This window comes from Branchiostoma floridae, chromosome 5, assembly GCF_000003815.2.
Source record: "Branchiostoma floridae strain S238N-H82 chromosome 5, Bfl_VNyyK, whole genome shotgun sequence".
Lineage (NCBI taxonomy): Eukaryota > Metazoa > Chordata > Leptocardii > Amphioxiformes > Branchiostomatidae > Branchiostoma > Branchiostoma floridae.
Window position 1 is genome coordinate 19,116,865 of NC_049983.1, and position 22,630 is coordinate 19,139,494.

The following is a 22,630-nucleotide window of genomic DNA, read 5'->3' on the forward strand; positions in this document are numbered from 1 at the left end:
CCTGTGGAACAACAGGCTTCAAGCTGATAAGTCTGTATCGATATGGCCAGTGCAACCAGCTTTATTCATGTGTAAATATAGAAAAACACTTTAAAGGCAGAGGCTCCAATTGTGTTTAACAAATAATTATAGATTAAAACATTGGAAAGATAAAGATACTGCCGTAAACAGCTATGCCCATTAGCCGTGGCTATATCTGGTGCAGACATCATGGAACCAAAATATGGGGAAGTCAATAGTTTGTACTCACCTGTCTACATACTAACAATTTGTCAGCCTTCCTTGTGATGATACCCTCAAGATACAACAATTGTCAAACAGTAGACACCAAATAAAAGTTTCAACACATATTGCCCAGTAAGCAATAATATAACAAATGGGAGCTTTGTTACAAATCAGATGTAAAGAATTCCACCCTCTGGTTTCTAGCATTGCATCAACCATCTCTTGTAAGAGCCTTTGACTCACTACAAAGCAGAATTGTTGTTGCAATATAGTATCAACATAACATTATATATCGATACCGGAAGCTTTTCCCGTTTTTAATAATTTTAAACCATTTAAGACTTCCACTGGAGTGAATGGGAAATCTAAGGGATTTGGGGTATGATCATCTAACTGATTAAGGTATTCAGTGACCGTTTTTTCGAAGACAGTATCAAAGCTGCTGTCATTTATCAAATTATTTAAACTTGTAAAGTGGTGTATCCATTCTTCAGATGTTATATTGGGATCGCAAGTATTTTTGTTGTGTTTTCCACTGATTTCTTTGTCCAAATATTTTAAAAGTGACCAAAATTCCTTTGGATTGTTTTTGTTGAATTCTTCCAATTTTGCTAGAAGGTCGGAATTGTACTTCTGTTTACGCTGTTTGATGAGTTTCTTGTAATCACGCAAAGCTGTGAAATATTTGCTTCTAATTTCTTTTAGCCAGGGTTCTTTTTTCAATGCCAGTGACAGTCTTTTTAAACGTTGGCGTGAAGACCAGCAGCATTGATCAAACCAAACTTTGTTTTTCTTACCGCTTTGTGCGGGTTTCTTTGTTTGTTTATTTGGCTTTGTTTTCAGTGACTTCTTTGCTACATCTAGCAATAACTCTGTAAAGTTTGTAACAGATTTTTCAGTCGAACAGAATGATGTTTGGCAGAAGTTTTGAAATTTTGAAATTGTATCTCTACTATCTAAAATACTTTGATATATTGATTTTGATTCATCTGTCCAAATGAATGCGGTTGGTTTGGGTTTTATCTGGTTAGTTGCTTTTTGAGAATGAGCGGAGTAATTTGTTGACAATGAGAAGGAAACATGACAATGATCAGAAAATTCGGAGATTGGGCTAACATTTACATATTGTACATCGGATAATAGAGAATTCCAGTGGAAGTCTTAAATGGTTTAAAATTATTAAAAACGGGAAAAGCTTCCGGTATCGACTCAATCTCAAATGAAATGTTAAAGTATGGTGCAAAACATCTATGTCAACCTTTAGTGAGTCTTTTCAATACTATACTTGATAAAGGCACCTTTCCTTCCAACTGGAATACAAGTATTCTTACGCCAATACATAAATCAGGTGATAAAAGTAATGCAGACAACTATCGAGGAATAGCGATTTCTAGTTGTCTATCCAAATTATTCACACTCATTCTAAACAACAGGTTACAAAACTTTGCAGAAAGAAACAAACTTCTAGATGACACACAGTTTGGGTTCCGGGAAAGATGTAGAACCTCCGACAATGTTTTTATCTTAAAATCTCTAATAGACAAATACACCAAGAAAAAAGGCGGAAAACTATTCGTATGCTTTGTTGACATGAGGAAGGCATTTGACAGTGTTTGGCGAGATGGGCTATTCTATAAGTTGCATAAATGTGGTATCGGAGGTAATTTCTTTAATATTATAAAATCCATGTACAATGATGTGAATTATGCAGTTAGATTAGATAATGGATTATCAAACTCCTTTCCTTCCGTATGCGGAGTACGGCAGGGATGTAATCTTAGTCCTTTATTATTTAATTTATTCATCAATGATATATCTGAGTGCTTTGACCCCACAAAATGTGACCCTGCAGTCCTAACCTCAAAATCTCTAAACTGTTTATCCTGGGCAGACGATCTCGCTCTGATTTCATCGTCAAAACAAGGGCTACAGCATTGTATTGACTGCCTAGAAAACTATTGTAAGAAATGGAAGCTATCTGTCAATGTTTCAAAAACCAAGGTAGTTGTTTTTGGCAAAGGTTCTAGCAAGAATAACAAAGACCAATTCCATATTTATGGCAAAAATATAGAAATCACTGACAGCTATACATACCTCGGCATTCCTTTCACATTCTCCGGAAAATTCAAAACCGCCAGGAAATATTTGAAAACCAAAGCAATGAGAGCACTTTTCAAACTCAAGGCTCTTTTACTCTCTAACAAGGACATTTCAATCAATCTCGGAAAAAATCTATTTGACAAATTTGTAAAACCCATCTTTATGTACTGTTCAGAAATCACTTGCTTTGACCGTTTTTCTAAAAGTATAAGAATCATTGTATCACATACCAATAACATCTGCGAACCTTCCTCAAAGGTTTTTTCTACTTTACTTAAAAAACTTAATATTCAAGATAACTTTCCAGCTACCATTCGAAAAACCACCTCTTCTGCTTTGAATACTACTTATGTTGTATGTTTGGAAAGAAATACAGATAAAGAAATACTATTGCGTCATGCCAATAGCCATATTTTACGAGATAACGGTTTCCAAATTATAAACCTAGACTCAAATCAACAAATTCCAGAATTTGACATCATTGACATGCGCTTCCAAAAATTTCTGTTAGGCATTAATGCCAAAGCCTCAAACGATGGTGTCAGGGGAGAATTGGGAACTTTCCCAGCTAGGATTGATGCAGAAATGCAACTTGTGAAATATTGGCATCGTTTAGTTAATCTGCCCGAAGATGCCCTTCTTCGTGAGGCATACAATACTGTTTCATTCGGAGAACATGATTGGATTGTCCACGTAAAAAATATCCTCAACTACCAAGGCTTTGGACACATATGGCTGAACCCGAGGTCATACCACATAGACACAATCACCACTCAGTTACGACAACGTTTACAAGATATATACGTGCAAAATTGGCATTCCTCTATTTGAAACAATTCCAAACTCTCATCTCTTTCTACATTGAACAAGCATTACAAGCAAGAAAATTACATTTCAACCATAAAGAGCCTTGACGTTCGTAGGGCAATCACACAACTCAGAATTGGCTGTCACAAATTAAATATAGAAACCGGAAGATTAAAAAAAATCCCTATTGACCAGAGGGTTTGTCCATTCTGTCCAGAGCTAATCGAAGACGAATATCACTTTATGGTTGTATGTCCCAAATATTCCGATATACGCAATTCTCTATACAGAAGGCTGTCATTTTGTACACAAGGATTTATCCAAATGGACCTGAAGTGCAAATTCAGATACATAATGACATGTGACAATCCCTGCATGGCAGATATAGGAAAATATATCAAAGAAGGTTTTGACATTAGAAATTCCCCAAATGATTGTAAAAGCCTCCAATGATTGTAAGAAACTTATCCCATACTACAACTCCTGTATTAGTTAGACAAGCCCTAAGTTAAGTTTTAGCACTGTAGTTATGTAGATGCCATACTTTGTACCTCGTACAATTGTTGTGCAATAAAGTTATATATAAGGGGGTATAGCATTGTGTAAACTTATATACAACTGTGCTGAATACCTTCACAATCATTTAGCAAAAAATGAGCAAACTGCAAAAGTTTGAAAATCATATATTTTAAGGTGTTCACATGTCAAAAATAGTCATACTCAATGAGCTGTATAGAAAATGCAAAATGTGGAAGACAAATAACTCCTAACAACATGGAAAGTATGACATTTGAAGAATTAAGGCAACTGTGGTCATTTATGATGCATCAGATGGTAAACAATTTACGATATGTTTGTGCAAGTAAATGATAAAAGTACCAAAAGCATAACGTCTTTCAATTCAATTTCACTATCTGTATTCTATTTATGTGTTATCGTATCTTATGCATGGCATAACAGTTGTTATGTCCAACTTTCTCTTGTGTGATGACTGTTCATGTAATAAGTGAATACATGTAGTTCAAAAGAAGAATAGCTGAAATTAAGTCAAAGCTAATTGTGGCTCTGAGCTAAGTCAAAGTGAAATTAATCTTTAACAGAAACAACGATGCTCATACTTATCTACTTGTAAATTAGGAAAATTTGTTTGCAAACCATATTTAGATTTTTGTCTTTACACTTGCTATACCATATGTTTCCTTTGTATTCCTACAACTGTAATATCTGTTAAATGCAATAAAGAAAAAGATAATTTAAAAAAAAAAAACGTTCCTACCATTTGCAAACTGTTCTTGTACCATATGTTTTCCTTTGTATACCTACATTGTATTACTGTTATATGTTCTAAATGCAATAAAGAAAACAATGTTCCCACCTGCTGTATCTCTGCCTGCTGCTGTTGGTGGGCAGCATGCTGCTGTTCCTGTTGTGACAGCTGCTGTTTGTGTTGCTGTTCCAGCTGGGCCACCTGTTCCTGGTGCTGCTCGGAGGACGTCTGCACCTGGATGGCCAGCTCGTCCAGCAGGGCTTTCCTCTTCTCCGCCAGCTGGGACCAGAGTGGAAAGGTCAGGAAATATGAGAGAGCTTCAGGGATTCAGTTTATTGATAACTTTTAGCACTTTAAAGTAGCCATTTGGCTACCAATTCTTTATTATTTACAGGGTTACTGTAAAGACATTTAAATTCGCGGGGATTTACTTTCACGGTATTGGTAAAATAGAGTGTTCATGATGGTTTTAAGTTCACGGTAACACCATAGACTGTAGTCAAGTAGTATTACTATAATGGAAAAATGTTCGCGGTGGTTTTCAGTTCATGGTGAAGTGGCTAGTGTGAAGACCACACTCAGACATTTGTGTATTTGCAGAAGAGAAAGGATGGCCAGCTCGTCCAGCAGGGCTTTCCTCTTCTCTGCCAGCTAGGAAGGAAAGGTCACGAAATATGAGAGAGCTTCGGGGATACTCAAGATGTGTTTAACCTTTAGCACATTGAAGTAGCCATTTGGCTACCAATTCTCTGTCATTTACAGGGTTACTGTAAAAAGCATTTATATAAGTTCTTGGGAATTTACTTTTGCGGTAGTGGCAACATGGGGTGTTTGCGGTGGTTTTAAGTTCGCTGTAGCCCCATTGACTGTAGTCACATATGCATGCTATAATGGAAAAATGTTCGCGGCGGTTTTAAGTTTGCGCTAAAGCAGACAATGTGAAAACCACAAACATACAACCAGTGTGAAAATTTCTGCCTTTACAGAAGGGAAAAGGTCAAGGGGGCTATTCACATGACTGAAAATCATTCTGTACTAGCCTGTAAACTTTTATTGGTAGTGTCATTAAATGTCAATAAGAGGGCAAGAGGGAGTTCTTTTCAGACACCTATCTACCATCTAACAGATTTTAATGTGAAAATGACCGACAACCTGTGGAACATTCAACACATCCATGCATATTTCATTACTGTGTAATTCATTCCTTCCTCTTCAGAATTTCAATGATATACATCTACCAGGAACAGATTCCTGGTTGAATTTGATCCTATACCAACCATAGAAAATCAATGAAGATGCTTCCATCCTTCGTGGATCCACCTTCCATATCATTCACTTAACATTCACTTGACATAGTGTGAATCTCTTGACTGCATCCTGTGAAGGTTAAGAAAACCAACAAAAGGAGATTTTCCCGGTAGATCAGAGTACAAGGGAAATTTGGTAAATACATTCAGTAAATAAAGCCTTTCTGTTCGGCTTCTGTTAACAATAAAATCTAGCACAGTAAGAATGAAAAACAACAACAAGCCCTTCTTAATTCATTTGCCCCTTTTCAAAATCTGGGGCAAAATTGGCCCCTACAATCCCAGGAAAACCAGTAAGGGGGCCAAAACCTACATAACTTACTCTCTCTTCTAAAAGCCATCTACATTGTACCACTCAAAAATCATGACCAAAGCATGTCCAGAACATGAGATATCAAAACCAGACGTTCCACTGCATAATAAGCCACCTGGCACCATAACAGGCTGCGAGGGGAAATGTAATCCATAGCCTTTCATTGTCTTATAAAGGCCTAACCATATACCAAATATCAAAACAATCCGTCTAGGTGTTCTCTTAATTATCGTGCCCACAGACATCATCCGGACAGACAAATGGTTGTCACTACAAAACCTCTCTTTCGCGTAGGTAAAAAGATCGTTAGACATCCAGGTAATAAGATGTGCCCAAAAGCAGTTACTCAAGCTACTGGATATGATTTTGGAACCCGTTTCCAAAATCATATCCAGTTGCTTGAGTAACTGCTTTTTGGCGTATCCTTTCCTACTGTAACAGGTAACTAAATACATTTTGTCCATGATACGTCAATGAAGGTTAGACATCCAGGTATGTAATAAGATACGACAAAAAGAAGTTACTCAAGCAACTGGATATGGTTTTGGAAACAGTCAGAGATTTCAACTACTATCCCGTAGTCTTCATCAGTGACACTGAAGAGATCTTTGTACATATCAATTCACAGCTAGAATATATAAACCCTCTTCAACAAGATCTCTTCAGTGTCACTGATGAAAACTACTGGATAGTAGTTGAAACGTCTGACCGTTTCTAAAACTAGTTGCTTGAGTAAATTTTTTGGGCGTGTTTTGTCCACGGTGCTGAAAGTCTTACAGTTATAAAGCAGAAGAATTCTGTGGAGAGCGGCAATTGCTCAAGATATTCTAAAATTCCCCGTGACCAGAGGTTTTGTCCATTCTGCCCAAATGAGATCGAAGACGAACGTCACTTTGTTATGGATTGTTCTCAATATGATGACAAACGCACAGAGCTGTTCACATTACTTTCCGCTCGCTCTAAAGACTTTGCTACTCTCTGTTCGATAGATAAATTCAAGTACATTCTGGGAGGCGAAAATCCACATTGTGTACAAGTAGGCAAATATATTCACGATTGTTTATACCGTAGAACTAATAGTGTAAATGACATGCTAGACCCTTTATGTTGATGTATCCATACCTATAGATATCCATATATATGTGTTTAGTTGTACTGTAAGTAGTTGTTATTCATGTAGACCTTACGAAAGTCGCTGTACTTTTGTCGTTGTCAATAAAGATTATCTAGTAATATCAAAAAGCAACATAACAAGATGAGTTTTTCTTAGCACTCCTGAAATTTGTTCTGCAACCTAACTTAGGTCAGGGCCGTTGTCAGGCACATTGTTTTCAGCCATAGGATGAGATTGATTAATTTGATAAGAGGGTACTTGGGGAAATTAGTAGAAAACTGAATGCTTTTTGATGCCTGTGGCGCTAATATTTATCATGACCTAGAACCAATACCTATCAAAGAATAACACTCCCTTTAAAAGCTTCTGGAGTGGAATGCCCTTTAAAAACCTACACCTGTATGTTCCGCTACTAAATTAAAATAGGCCTGGACTTGGGAGTCATTGGCGAGGCTCTACTGAAGGTAAGAGAAAGTGCCGACTTCACCGCTGACGTCAATAGAAGACCTTGATACCCACCCAGAACCCAAAGGAGCTGAACCTAGAGAACATGCCAATTTTTGTCCAAGTCCTATAAGACTCATAGGGCCGGGAAAGCTATATCTGTAACTGTCACTGCGTCCTCTGTGGTCTCTAACTATAGCTTACTCCTCCCCTCTACTGTCTAACAGTGTTCTAAGACAGTTACCAACATGCATCAATGAAGGTTAGATATCCAAGTAACAAGATAAGCCAAAAAAGCAGTTACTCAAGCAACTGGATATGATTTTGGAAATGGTCAAGTTTCCAAAGTCATATCCAGTTGCTTGAGTAACTGCTTTTTGAGTTACCAACATGGCCTGTATTACATCATGTGAAATGGTAAGCTCTCGACACTGGCAGGTACTCAAATGAAACCATAAAAGAACATCAAGTTACAGCTACTGTAAAAGTAACTACATTGTAAAAACAGCAAGAACAACCTAATCGCAAGTGAAAGTGAGATCGACACTTATTGGCGAGCTTAGCACCATATCGCAGAATGTCTCTTGAGGCTTTGTTATACAGCTATCTTCACCATCTCTTGAAATCCCTCTACAGTGGCCTTGAAAAACTCGGGACAATAAATACAAAATCTATACTCACTTAGAAGGATAGAATGAAAGCCTGGTGAACCAGGTGCTTCCTGAGTCTTCCCAGTTCTGGTAATGTCATCAGTCACTGAGGTGCAACATGCCCCTTTAACTGCAACTGCAATTCCTGCACTCCTTTGCACATACCAAGGAGGCTAGAACGTCCACTTTAAGGCTAACAGAGACTAATGCATGCATCCTGAAGCAAAGCAAGCCTAGACAGTGCAGCTGTAGCACCAAGCCTATCGCACTGTAGTAATGTGCAGTCGGCATCATGTCTAATGTACTACTAGAAGAGAGAAAGAAGTCCCAACTACAGCCATGAAGCAAACGATAATGAATACTGAGATGTAACGCACAAGATGCCGCACCTCCAACATGTACAATGCAAGTACATGCTGCAGCGTCAGTCATTTGCGAGGAGTAATCATAATAAAAGCTAGCGCATTAACTTTTACTAGCTAGGAGACGATGATAGCGTCCTTAAATCACCCAAATCTGAAGGAACATGAAACAATATTACACCAACACACCACACATCAGCAAGGGGAGACTCTCCATCCCAGTGCCATACCATCCATCACTTGCCCATCAGCCCTCTGTGTTTCCTTTGCACTAAAGGCTTTGCACTCCATTACTGGCACGAATGCTTTCTCATGGGCTTGCAACGACTTTGAATTAAGTCCAGACTGGTGAATACCAGACGGCTGGCTCCACTGCAAGGAGATGAGGACTTCCATTTTCATCTGCCAACCACGATTCCCTGTGTCAGCATGGCCAGAAGCTCTCTGCCAGCCCGGTCACCACACCTTTCACACAAAGCCTCCATTCTGACAACAGGAGATAATGCCTAAATGTTTCCTGGCTAGAAGGAATCAAGCCAGGGATACTAAGGGATAGATATGCTTGTCGATAAGAATACTGTTACCTCTGCAAGTATGCCAGAGCCAATTACAACCTCACTGACAACCTCTTCAGGGTAGTTGCTTGGAACTTAGATCCTAGAAAAGTACATGGAAAGCGCTGATTGGACTGGAGGAATTCTTTAATGTCATCACATACAAATATTCATAAGTTTCCCATCTTGTATTCACACATTGATAGAGGACTGATTCACACTATATGTGGGTATCATTTATCTGGATAGAATGCTGTAATTGGCTAAGCTAAGTCAATGCCAGGGGTATCTACGCTGTTGTCCCTAGTATGTAATAAATTTTTTCCCTTGCAAGTTTTAAAGACAGACGTTCACACCTCAATTACGTCATCAATAACATCTTAAACTATCTATTTTTTTACTTTCTGACTAAACTGGATAGCAGTCAATCCCAGTGAAACTGTAGGTGTCTTGTACAAGGTGGCAAAAATGCCTTGGCTCGCAGAGCAGCTGAAAGATGCGAATACCTTGTGTACGTGTGGATTATCAAAGAACCAACCACACTGTGGATGCATAACCTGTCTAGTCTGTAAGTGTGTGCAATCTGTACTTGTCGGTTCAAAGTACAGAACTCTTACTTGAGTTTTGCAATGAAACAGTCTAACAGTAATTCGGAAATAAAGACTTACCCATGAATGCAAAACAGAGACTGCACAAACAACAAAACAGAGGCTGCACATTTAAAAAATCCACCTGACATCTCTAGCAGCTATAGCCATCACCCACATTGTCTGGTTCCAAATGCCACGACCATTCCATGTTCAAAATAATATGATTCAACAGCAGATGAAAGCATGAAGTTTTCAGCAGCCGGAGGGCATTTAGAGGACATAAATCCAACATACCTAGTCCTTCAATTTAAGTCAAGGACAGATTTAAGTGGAGAGGATATTGAAGAGTTCCGGAAATTGCTTGGGCTGCAGTGGTGTCCTCTGTGGCTACACATTCGAACAAGTTGGTATGAAAAATTTGTAAAGTCCTTTTCATTTGATCTATGTTTCTCTTCATCCATAATAACCAACCCCTACAAAACTGCAATACCATTAAACCAGTGCCAATTTGAAGGGAAAAATTTGCTAGTAGAGCCCTGAGTGAGTGTTCATGTTGAGATGATATGTTGCTTGGATTACCTGTTCTGGATTTTATCCAACTACAAGTTTTGTGTATTGTTTGTGGTCGTATACAGTAGATATTCCAACAGTTTCTTGTGAAACTTTAACCAATGATCAGCAGCTATATGAGTATTTTCCTCCTGCATCGTACTGGATTCCTAAATTGCAGTTATCTCATTTAGAAGGACACTAATAGGTACAAATGTGCTGGCCCTATGGGACTAATTCATGGCATAGATTGTTATGGTTCATTTGCAATTCAAAAAGCTGCTATCATCTCGCAAATTGGCAATTTTTTCCTCACAAACGATTAGGGATGCCTGAAAAAACAAGCTTCATCGGGAACTGAATAATTGAAGACTTGAGATTTTGGGGATGGCTTTATCGAGTCAAGTACATGACTGGTGTAAGAAGTAATTCCTCTAGAAGCAGTAAACTGGACTTCAAGCCATTTATGGCACCTAAGCCCTTAAAAACAATATTGATTGCTGGCCCTTTCATACATTGTCTTGGGCGATACTAGCAGTTTGGGTTTTGTTTGCACTGGAGTACTGTATACAGGACAGATGTCTCTTTATAGAAGCCAATGAACTACAGTCACAGTTCTGGGAATTACCTCATTTCAATATCTTATTAGTTTTGCCAATAACTCTTCACATGACCAAAGACCCCTCATGTCCTTTTAGATAATGAGATATTCTTTACCAAATTCTTTTCAGAAAAAGAAAGAGATGCAAAAGATGATCACAAGATCTTGGTAGTAATCCCTGTGTTGGTCAGCTTTACACGTTGAACATGGAGCTTCACAAATTCCGTTTTCCAACCTTTGAAAGTTCACACATACATATTCCAGCTTACACAGTACCGTGGAGAGGTTCTCTGTGTTATCAGAATTCTCCCTATTCTTGGCTGAGGAAAACCTAATCAGTATGTGTGGTGTCATGGGAAGATACCTGCAGATGCGAATTGGTGTTATTGACATCTGCCTTTCAGCCACGATGTATCCTTACAAAAAGGACGTGTGCCTCCGGCTTGATTACCACTCAAAATCAAATCAGGCAAACCTTGCATGGATAACTCTTAAGATAACCAATCACTGCCCACAATCACAGAGAGAGCTAGCACGAGCACTGGATTACACAAGAGATGCAACAGCCTCAGTACTTAGTCATTTCATGGTGCTGGAAGACTGTATCCCTGGTTAAAACTGAAGTTGAGTTTCTACATAACAGATTTCTCATGAGCTCATTAGTAATACTTTTTTTCCACAAGTATATGTAATGTCCTTAATTCACATGGTAACAACTTGGTAATAAATGAACACATAGTATACACCATGGTTTCTTTACCAAAACCAAAGCAAGCTGCTGCGGGGCCCAAAGACACATGATTGCTTCATATAACCTTCTAAGAATTAGACAATCACAACTACCTTAAATAAAAAATCCAAAACATGATCATAAAATGGACCTTTTATGTAAACTAGAAAATTCTACATTAAAAAATCAGTGTGTTAGATGGTGATAACGATCACGTTCTTCCACCCTAGCTCAATAAAGACTTTGTCTTCTACAGCTGCCACCCTGACTGTGGGTCTGCATGGGTGTGGCTCAATCCTAGTACCTACCACACACTCTGCACTATAGGCAGGGTGGTTGCTGTGAAAGCATGGCTGTCTCTAGCTTTAAGTTTTTTTCTGTCCCTCTCATTGTTAGGGAGCCAATGTTGTTGATTTTCCTCATAAAATCTGTCATTTTTATTTACTGAATCTGTTCAGATTTTTGGGATGGATAGGGTAAAATTTTTGTCTGTCCCAACAAGCAAATTTCTATCCCAGGACAGAGGGACGGGTCCTGGAGACAGCCCTTGTGAAAGAGACTCGCCTTTCTTGCCCTGCACACTGCTAGCTAAGGTGATATAGCAGTGTTAAACAGTATTCAGTATCAAATATATAGAGCAACTCTGATTGATTCCTAGAATTTATACAGAGTTTCCCATCTCCCTCATGAATCTAATCCACCCTGATTGGCCGGCAGATGGGTGAAATATACACCGACCACACCAAAACTGTGGTAATGGCACTGCTACACTTCCATCTCGCTGAAAATCTATAGATAATGGTCAACTCTGAAGCATCACCTAAGCCAGTTCCCATACACACAGGTAGCTGGGGGTCAGGCATTAGGATTCCCCGCACGATCAGCCACTTACAGAATTTACTGCCTCAGCAAGGGTAATCGGCAGGCTTGCACTTGTTGTGCTGAGGAAAGCTATAACTGCACATCGCTCCCGGTTCCTCAGACAAATTACACCTGTTTCAACCTGGACTTCAGTTTCCAGAGGAAGCCATTAAGACCAATAAAGACAAATAGAACTACGAGTACATGTAGCACTTCATCTAATGACCGAGGCACAGTGATGTTATTGATACTTAAATGAAGGAAGTGATGGACCATGGAGTGGTGAGGCTGGAGAGTCCAGAGCCCTTCACATCTGTGCGGATCATCATGCTTATCAATACATCAGCTTATTTTGAGAGAGAGAGTTACCTGGTTGTATTACACAGATAACATGTAATGGAACTAGCCAAGCCTGTGTGATTTAGATATCTCCTTTGCTCCACATAATGGAACTAGCCAAGCCTACGTGATGGAGATATCTCCATTGCTCCATCAGGGAAAAGGTTACGGCATTTGTCTAGGAAGTTGGGACTCAAATCTAAGTACAGTCTGCAATAACATTGTCCGAATCGGGTATGGTTGTGTGAAAACTCACTACACTTTTGTGGTTTTGTCTAATTCTTCTTTTCATGGGTTTGATCCAAGGAATGGACATGTTATAAGAAATTATATTTGTCATTTTAGATAGTGACATAAACTGGCAGCCTCTTGTAGGAGGGAGCTTCAGGCATCAGCCTTGACCATCAAAGCTTTCCACATAAAAGAACCCAACACACATATTGAGGGGGTGACCTGCTGTGCTAGGAGAAAAGTGCCTTACCACGTATCTTTCTTTTCCTTACGTCAAGTTTGTCAGATACTTATTGTGGTCTACTTTACAACGATTTTGTTAAACTGTTATTAGGCATGGCAAATATTCTCAGGAATTGATATCAGCACTCTACCAGTAATTTTAATGTGATAAAGCAAAGACGAACTGCTACAAAATCAGACGGTCTAACAAATTTTGTTAAAGAGAGTGTGTTGCAGTTACAGTCAACATGCATATCTCAAAATCAAAACTCAAGCAGAAAACATTACAAACAGACAAGCAACAATTATTACATTTATAGATATATTTTATATATAACACTAGACTAGTAGTAGTCTTACAATAACCATGTTAAATCATCAATGGAACACAGTTCCAAATTACATGGCAACATAAAAATTATCTTACACAAATATCATTCCTATAATAAAACAAGATTTGTACTATACCTTAATTTTTCATTATAATGTTTCAATTTCAAGTAGTCTGCCTGTCAAAATAAATAGCAAAATCATACTGGGAAATTTGAATGCTAATATTAATGCTTGTCATCAATTTGTGTCCACAAAGTAAATCAAACTCCATCAGAAGGGACAGGACATTTCTGTGTGGTTGTCCTTCCAGCTGGCATGGGTCCATTGTAATATATCAAAGTCTCATAATTCCATCGGGTGCTATAATACCACCACATCAATAAAGCCTTTTGATAGAGGCCTCCTCAAGATTGCCTTGAACAATTAAATATCTGAAGAGTATACATACCTCAAGATTACTATTGCTGCATCGTTACACTTTAAATTCATGCATTTTTCTCATGTGCCAGCATTATGGCACCAGGTGGAATTATGAGAGTTGATGTTACATGTACATATTAATCAAAATTTCTCCAAATTCAATTGTAGGGGATAGGGGAGTAAACTTGACGTAACAAGACATCCAGGGGCATTATATCATCATAGGGTCTAAGACCAAAACATAAAATTCCCACAAAATACTACCCTCCATTACTTCATACAGAGTCACAGATATTTCCATATTAAACCACTCTCATGATGAATGAATATCAAAGGAGTTAAGAAATGTTGAGCCAGGCAAAACGAGTTGTTACCTATGTTTGGATGCTCCATCTAAAGTTAAGCATGGCCTCCCTGCACCAGCCTCCCTCCATCCACAGCGCCCCGCTCGAGCCAGTACGTCTGCCATGATTGGTTGGGATGCGAGGGAATGTGCCGGGAAGCCGCGGTTTTATATGATGGAGTGGCTGCCAGGAGGGGGTGCAGCACTGAAAACCTTGGCACTTGAGGCCTGATTGATGCACACCTCTCCAAAGAGCTAGGACAACATGGTGAGAGGAATAACAAATGGGCAACAGTATCGGCCCCACTGCACTTGATAGATGGGACCAATTGACTGCTGTATTCCACTCCGAATCAGAATATTACAAGTTTCAGCCAAGTCCTAAGGCGTAGCCAGTCAGAGTGGATTTCTCCAGACAAGAACTTGCAACTGGGGAAAAGTACCCGGCAGAAATACCATCGTGGTATTGCAGCCGCACTCCAAGTGGAGGAAATGAGATTTTCAGGTTTTCAAATCGCTACATCAAAGGTTTCTATTTGTGGGTATTGTCAAAAACTTGAAATGCTGAAATACTGCAAGAGGCACAAAATTTATAAGGTCATGGCAACCACAAAATAGATAAGAGCTGCAGCAAGTAGAGTCGTTTAAGGACACAGAGTGGTTATATGTGCATGCTGGATGTCCTAGAAAAAACTGTTCCTTTACCTATGGGTGCCAAGGTAAGATCAAAGACTTTTGCCTAACTTAAACAGCAAAATGGGTCGAACTAAACATAGCAGCTACATGTATAGCATAATGATGCCCCAGACTAATTCTTCTCATGTAAAAAGTAGAACATTGTGTTAAAACATTTCCTCCTTATCACATTTAAAGTGATTTAAAATAAAAAACTCCACAAGAAATGATAATAAAGGTGGCAAAGGTCTTCCAAAAATCAGGATGTGATGTAGATTTGCTTGTAACACTAGTACAGTAACTATAAAAGGATGAAAGCCTGGGAAGTTAAAGAAAGTGTCAACTTTTTAGCTTATTGGTAAGTCCATGTTGATTTGATTATATTGATGACATTCTGTTTGGGCATCAATTTTGGTCATTTAAAAAAACACTTTCGTCCATACTATACATTTTTCAATGCCACTACAAAATGAGCAAATAAGTGGCATTAATTGCAAAAAAGAGTATCAGAAAACAAATATTAATCTTCATAGAATACCAAAGTCCAAGATCAAAGAAAAAGATGCGAAAAAAATGAAGAATCTATCGTTAAGTATATTTCTTCCAACTGAAAACTAGCTTTCAGTTTTTAACTCTCCAAGTGTAAAAGGCAAGAGTTTGAACTGGCACAGGGAGGGTAACCGCTAATTGTAACGGTTGGCCTGACGTAAACTTAATAATAATAACAATAATGGTTTATTTGGTAGAAGCATTTCGCAGCCTTTCAGCTTAATTGTACACTCCTTTCACATGAGAATCCAAGACAGAGTCAAAAGCTAACTTTGGAAGTACAATTGATAATACAACTGGGTAAAATGCTATACATTTGTATATTTAAACTTCTTTTATATACTACTGTGCACAAACAGAACAGTACATGCACTTAAATACTGATTTATGTGTAGCAGGTTCAAGAAGTACTCTGCAGAAACGTTACACCTGTACCAAGGCCTCTCCAACAGCGTAACACTGACCAAGATTTCCCTAACTGTCCAACCTGGGATTTGAAATACGACCAATTGCTAGAGGGAAAGGTCCATCTAGAATTGCGCCTTGCCCTTTGTAACAGTTGTGAACTGCTGGAAAGAGGAGACTTAAGTGTACCTTAGGCACCGTTACGGTAATTGAAATGTCAAGGATGTGGAAGACACAGCGGAGCTTATGATATCTTAATAAATGTCACAGGAATACATGTTGGTAATGAAGATCCATAGATGCACAACTAAAGCAAGACAGCTATTTTCCAATTAGCACTGTCAACCCAATTAGACTCTTTGTTTTTTGGCAATCTAACTGGCAAATTTCTGCTAATTCTCTGAAGCATGATGAAGCATCTGGTAATTTGAGGATCTATAAGTATAACCAAAAGTGCAAACTTGAAACAAAGTCAGAAGAGAAACTTTGATAGATTCAACATACATGTTCATGGATGGACAACTATCACTGCAGGTAGACACATCAAATTTCAATTCTAGAAACATTCCCATAATACTACAATAGGAATAACTAGCAATGTATGGTAACATTCAATTTGGCATCCCCATCAATTCATGCAGAGTTATTCATTTATGACCCAATTAAATTGCCTGTTACATTCCCTAGTGCTGCAAATTCAAAGGGCAACTGCTTCTGCCAGCAATTGATTGGTTGCTCCCAAGTACACTAACTTCTTGAAGGCCAAGTAACCCACAGCCAGTAGTCCATACAACAAGGACAAACCACCAAGGCAAGAGTATAGAAAAGTAACAAAATCTGCTGTAGATGCCATGGGAGAAATATCAAAGTTTACATCGTGACCATATGTTAGAAGAAATGACCTGATGCTCTGGCAACAGAACTGCTTATTTTGTACAAGTGCTCCATGCGATCGAAGTATATAGTTCTTTTAAACACAACCAGGGAAGTACTCACATCCAATGTTTCAATGTCTGTCAGACACCATCATCAATTATGAGCTATCTGCAATACCCAGCATTTGATGAAAGACACAAAGTACTAGGGAAATTAACCATGCTTTTATTACCAAGCCCATGTCCAAGACCACAGCTTACAACTGCATATTCTAAGGACCTTGTTCCATAGCGTGCAGACCTGGCACCAAGGGGACACACTCTTGACCTTTTGGTTCAAGGAAAGGGTCATTACCCACTAGACCACGCATTATCTCAGGCAATGCAGATGGGATGCATGCATGCATGTGTGTGTGTGTGTGTGTGTGTGTGTGTGCAGGAGTGCAAGTGTGTGTGCATAGTACTCACATGTGTGTGTGCATAGTACATACATGTTTGTGTGTATATGTGTATGTGTGTGCGTATGAGTGTGTGTGTGTGAATAGTTGCATAGTACAAATTGATGTGCATATGTGTTTGTACCAGAATGTGTGTGTGTATGTGTACATGTTTGTGTATGTGTGTGTGTGTACATGTACATTTTTTGTATGCATGCTTAAAGTGCATGCACATTCATATTCATATTCCTTTTCATGCTTGTCACCCTTATGTATATTTGTAAGAAAAATTACCTGAAATGCAGTCAATGGCTAATGTTCCTTATTATATGTTTTATGGAATCATTACACAGAGATCATTAACAAAGGAAGAAATGAGGTTGCTGGAAACCAAAATTTCCTCCCCAAGGCACTTTATAATTGGGCCATATGTTATACTGTTACTGCAATTTCCTATTAAGGATCATGTTTTGCTTAAGGACATGTCTCGCAAATTTGAACACAAATGAATTATTTGAATCATAAAAGTCTAACTTATTTGTCCCTTTGTAATCTCCAGGACCACATTTATCACTACAGGGAGTCGTTCTGGTCATACAACAGTAATATGAACTTCATGCATGCACAAAATGCCATTATGATAGCAAATACAGTATATGAAGACTGGTGTCACATACAATAGATGTAGAATAATTACTTGTTAGACAAACAAGTCCTTTTGAAAAAAGCTGCCATTTCAGCCAGAGCTGTTAGCAAAGTTGAAATTAGCTAGCCTTTGATGTAAAGTGATAAAGGTGACGATATGATCATAATGCAATCAAAGAAGCTGATTGCTATGGATTCACAAGGAAACAAACAAACTTACAGACACACCGAAAACAAAATCTCAATAGACGGAGGTAACGAAGGAAAGCTGGTGCAAACACAACTTCTTATACATATACCATAGTCACATAAAACAACAGAGTATAACATATAATTGGAGGTACAATGTTTGAGGACAGCCACACCTCGAGCATGTTAAATAACCCATCACACATATTGAAGAGAGTTGGGTACCTTTCCGGTCTGAGTGGACCAAATAAATCTGTCCAGACATGCAGCTTGTACTGTTCAGTGCAAACCTGGTGTGCTATGCCATATGGCAGTTTTGCTGGGTATGCAAAACAAACAAACAACTTACCCTGTTTGCTTCATTGAGTGCCTGCATCTGCTGGTCGCGTTCCTCAGCTGTCTGCTGCAGCTGCTCCAACAGGCGACTGTTGGCCTGCTGTCCCTCCTGCAGCTGACAGCGCAGGTCGTCCCGCTCCTGCACCAGCTGGTTGTGTGCTGTCTGCATGGACTGGAGGTCGCCTGTCAGGCTGCTGTTCAGTCGCTACAACAAAAATAAAGCAAACCTTGAGCACCTCTTCTGATACATCAGGCTTTAACTCGTGTTTGCCATGTGGAGGGAAGAGAAAACAGGAAAGGAATGTATAGTTTAGCTTTTAGGACAGTGTAGGTAGGTAGCAACCCATACAGTGGTAATAGAAGACAAAGGTACTATCAAAATTCTCCATTGCCTGAAGGTAGCCTGTCAGGCTGCTGTTCAGTCGCTACATCAAAAATAAAGCAAACCTTGAGCACCTCTTTTGATACATCAGGCTTTAACTTTTGTTCGACATGTAGAGGGATGAGAAAATAGGAAAGAAATGTATGGTTTAGACTAATAGACAGTGTAGGCAGCAACCCTTACAATGAAGATAGAACAAAGACAAAGGTTATAGCAAAATTCTGTGGTAGGGACAAAGAGAGTAGGAGTTTTTGAGTGTTCAGCACCATGGACAGATCCTGTTTCTAAGTGTTCTTATCATAATGAACAGCCTCTGTTTTTGCATGTTATAGCTCCATGGACAATGTCCCTGAGTGTTCAGCACCATGGACACACCCTATTTCTGAATGTTCAGCACCATGGACAGGTCCTGTTATATTATTACTGATTGTTACAGCACCATGGACAGGCCCTATTCCTGAGTGTTCAGCACCATGGACATGCCCTATTCCTGAGTGTTCAGCACCATGGATAGCCCGATTCTGAGTGTCATAGAACCACGGACAGGCCTTCTTTCTACGTTTTCCTCAGCACCATGAAGAAGCCCTTTTCCCAAGTGTCCCAGCACAATGGACAAGCCCTGTTTCAGAGTTATAGCATTATGGATAGGTATTGTCTCTGGATATACAGCAAAAGGAAATAGGTTATGACATAGGTAACAACACCCTTTTACTGGGACTTGACCCTTGTTAATATTGTGAATAACGAGGAAATAAGAAGGTACCTCTATACAAAGTCCTAACCTTTAGCTCCAGAAGCAAAAGCCTTTTCTAAGTTCTGACAGGACAAGTGCTTATATATTGAGCAGGTTGACAGGAAAAAGAAGATTTGAAAAAAAGTGGAAGTCAAAAGAGTGAAAAAAGATTATAGGTGTCATCCAACAATGAAGAGAGGCTGGTAAGGGCAGGACAGGAAGTTTTGTATTCACCTTCACATACAAAATAAACGTTTGGCTTTAATAAAATGTTATGCCAATTGACTTACAGTAGTGATGAAAATTACATATTTTTGATACGGAAGCAACTAAATTAATTACCTTCCACACTTATAGTATCCTTTTTCTTTTCACAAAAGGGACCAAAAACTTAAATTGCTTGTTTCAGAATAAAATTCTATGGACCAAGAATGCATCTATGCCGGCTTTTCATTTTGCCTTTTGATGTTCAGTCCTTCAAAGCCATGCTGAGGTGCTACCCTGTAATCAGGACTTTTCTAAAAGACTATGCAATAATTAGTACTGTACCAAATTTGATTTTCATAAATACTATGCTTGGATTCAAAGACAGAAATTACTAGTAGAGACCACTGGCTTCTCGATTTAAGAGGAAGCTTTTCGTGAATCCCAAAATGAACCAGTATTCGACTAACACAACCCACCTGCAAATTATCTATTTCTTCTTTTCTGGAACCTTGTATCTGTAATGTGGGGGAAAAATCAAAACAAAAGCCCGAGCAATCCCGTTTGTAAAAACATAAAAGATGTTGGTTTGTACATAAAAGAAGTTCAGATCTGCAGTAGACTCATTACATGTGTCTGTATGATTACTTTCTCCATCTCAGTTCATGCTTTTATCCCTGCTCTGTTATGTCTTAAAGCAGAAACAACTGGCTATGAAATAATGTCACGTGATGTCATGATTATGGAACATGACTACTCTGCCACTTGTAGTGAAAAATGACTTGAGAGACATCTCAATACAACACAGCCACATGATTACAACTGCGTTATTTCTTGTGAATTAAAAAAACATGTCTAATGTCTTGTGAATGATAATCTACAAGGGCATTTTCTGCAGTTTTCTTCTTAAATACAAAGCAAGGACACCAACACCTATGCGATTCCACTTCCAGTCCAAATAACTCATAACTGTACGATAATAGCATTGTTATTTTACTGTTGAAATCAACAAATCCATTAAATATGGCATGGTGGCTTGAGGCATAGTCAGTTAATAAGGACACATGATGTGATCTGGGGGGAAAATGATTAAAAATTGCAGACACTGATTTTTGGCTCGAAAAGTTTGTCTATTGAAATGGCCTTGACTGTTGCAACAACATATCTTGTGTGTTATCCAGCAATACTTACCTGTTCCATAGCTGCAAGACTTGACCGCAGGTTCTCATTTTCTGTAGTCACGTTGTGAACATGTTGTTTGCTCTCAGTGCTTCTGGTAGACAACTGGAAGCAATGTTAAGATCATGTATCAGTTCTGAGTTAACATTTCCAGGGTGACATTTGTGTTTGCAAAAATCTTCTTTAGTTGCATCCATAATAGCACCATGGACAGGGCCTGTTTCTTAGTGTGGACAAGCCCCATTTCTGAATGTTACAGCACCATGGACAGGCCCTGTTTCCAAGTGTTATAGCACCATGGACAGTCCTGGACAGGCCCTGATCCTGAGTGTTATAGCATCATGCAGAGGCCATGTTTTTTACTGTTAAAGCACCATAGACTGGCTGTTCCTGAGCGTTTGGTGCCATGGACAGGCCCTGTTTCTGAGTGTTCAGCACCAAGGACAGGCCTGCTTCTGAGTGGCATAGCACCAAGAATTATACTCAATCTTATTTCATATGAGACATAAAGGCAGTGAATAGATACACAGTCCCTTTAAACAGGCTATAGATGTCACTTTACTTACAAAAAAAAAATTTCTATGTATCTGGCACAGATAAGCCAGTATTGAGAAGTAGGACTTCAAGAAGTAGGACTGATTCGTATCTAGTTTCTCCTTAGCTACAGTTATGACCTGAAAAGTAGGACTGATTTGTATCTACTTTCTCCTTAGCTACCATTATGACCTGAGGAGTAGCACTGATTCGTATCTAGTTTCTCCTTAGTTACCGTTATGACCTGAGAAGTAGGACTGATTTGTATCTAGTCTCTTCTTAGCCAGTGTTGTGACCACACCTCTGCTGTGAGCTCCTACAGCTGGACCATACAATATCACATGCAATGATTGCAGATAGAATCCATGCATGTGTGTGTGTGTGTGTGTGTGTGTGTGTGTAAAGTAGAGAATTCTCAGGGCTCGAAATTCATTTTTGGGAATACGTGCACTGGTGCACCCAAACTAGAAAATTGGGTGCACCAAAATATTTTTGGGTGCACCACATGAAATAAAGTAGAATATCAGAATAACATAATTGCAAACCTATCAAATTAGTAATTTGAACGGAGCTCTTCAGAAATCAGAAGTACTATGACAGTCATTTTATTATCTTTCTAACACACAGATGTCAAGAATATGGTGTTTACTTAGTATACTGACATCTTAACATACATAAGTCTATCAAAATAGTGCACCCACAGATAAAAATTGGGTGCACAGCTCCAATTTTGGGTGCACCTGGGTGCACAAAACCCCAGTATTTCGAGCCCTGATCTGCTTGTCTTTTGCGCATCTGTTTCTCTCTTGCGCACCTGTTTCTCAATCGCCCACCAGTTCCTGTCTAGAGCACCGGCTTCTCTTTTTGTGCATCTGTTTTTCTTTTGCGCACCTGTTTCTCTCTTGCACACCTGTTTCTCTCTTGTGCATCTGTTTCTCTCTTCCGCATCTGTTTCTCTCTTGCGAACCTGTTTCTCTCTTGCGCATCTGTTTCTCTCTTGCGCATCTGTTTCTCTCTTGCACATCTGTTTCTCTCTTGCGCACCTGTTTCTCTCTTGCGCATCTGTTTCTCTTTTGCGCACTTGTTTCTCTCTTGCGCATCTGTTTCTCTCTTGCGCATCTGTTT

The 22,630-nt window shown here is 39.0% G+C and overlaps 1 protein-coding gene across 1 annotated transcript in view; it reads right to left on the reverse strand.

The window, feature by feature from the left end:
- Window positions 1-22,630, reverse strand: part of LOC118416245 (GRIP1-associated protein 1-like) — a 135,417-nt gene that overhangs the window by 87,737 nt on the left and 25,050 nt on the right. Inside the window, exons 20-23 of the mRNA XM_035821330.1 lie at window positions 20,984-21,076; window positions 20,272-20,310; window positions 18,487-18,678; window positions 4,508-4,678 (exon numbers count right to left, since the gene is read on the reverse strand). Coding sequence (XP_035677223.1) covers window positions 4,508-4,678; window positions 18,487-18,678; window positions 20,272-20,310; window positions 20,984-21,076 — 495 coding nt within the window. The remainder of the gene's footprint in view (window positions 1-4,507; window positions 4,679-18,486; window positions 18,679-20,271; window positions 20,311-20,983; window positions 21,077-22,630) is intronic.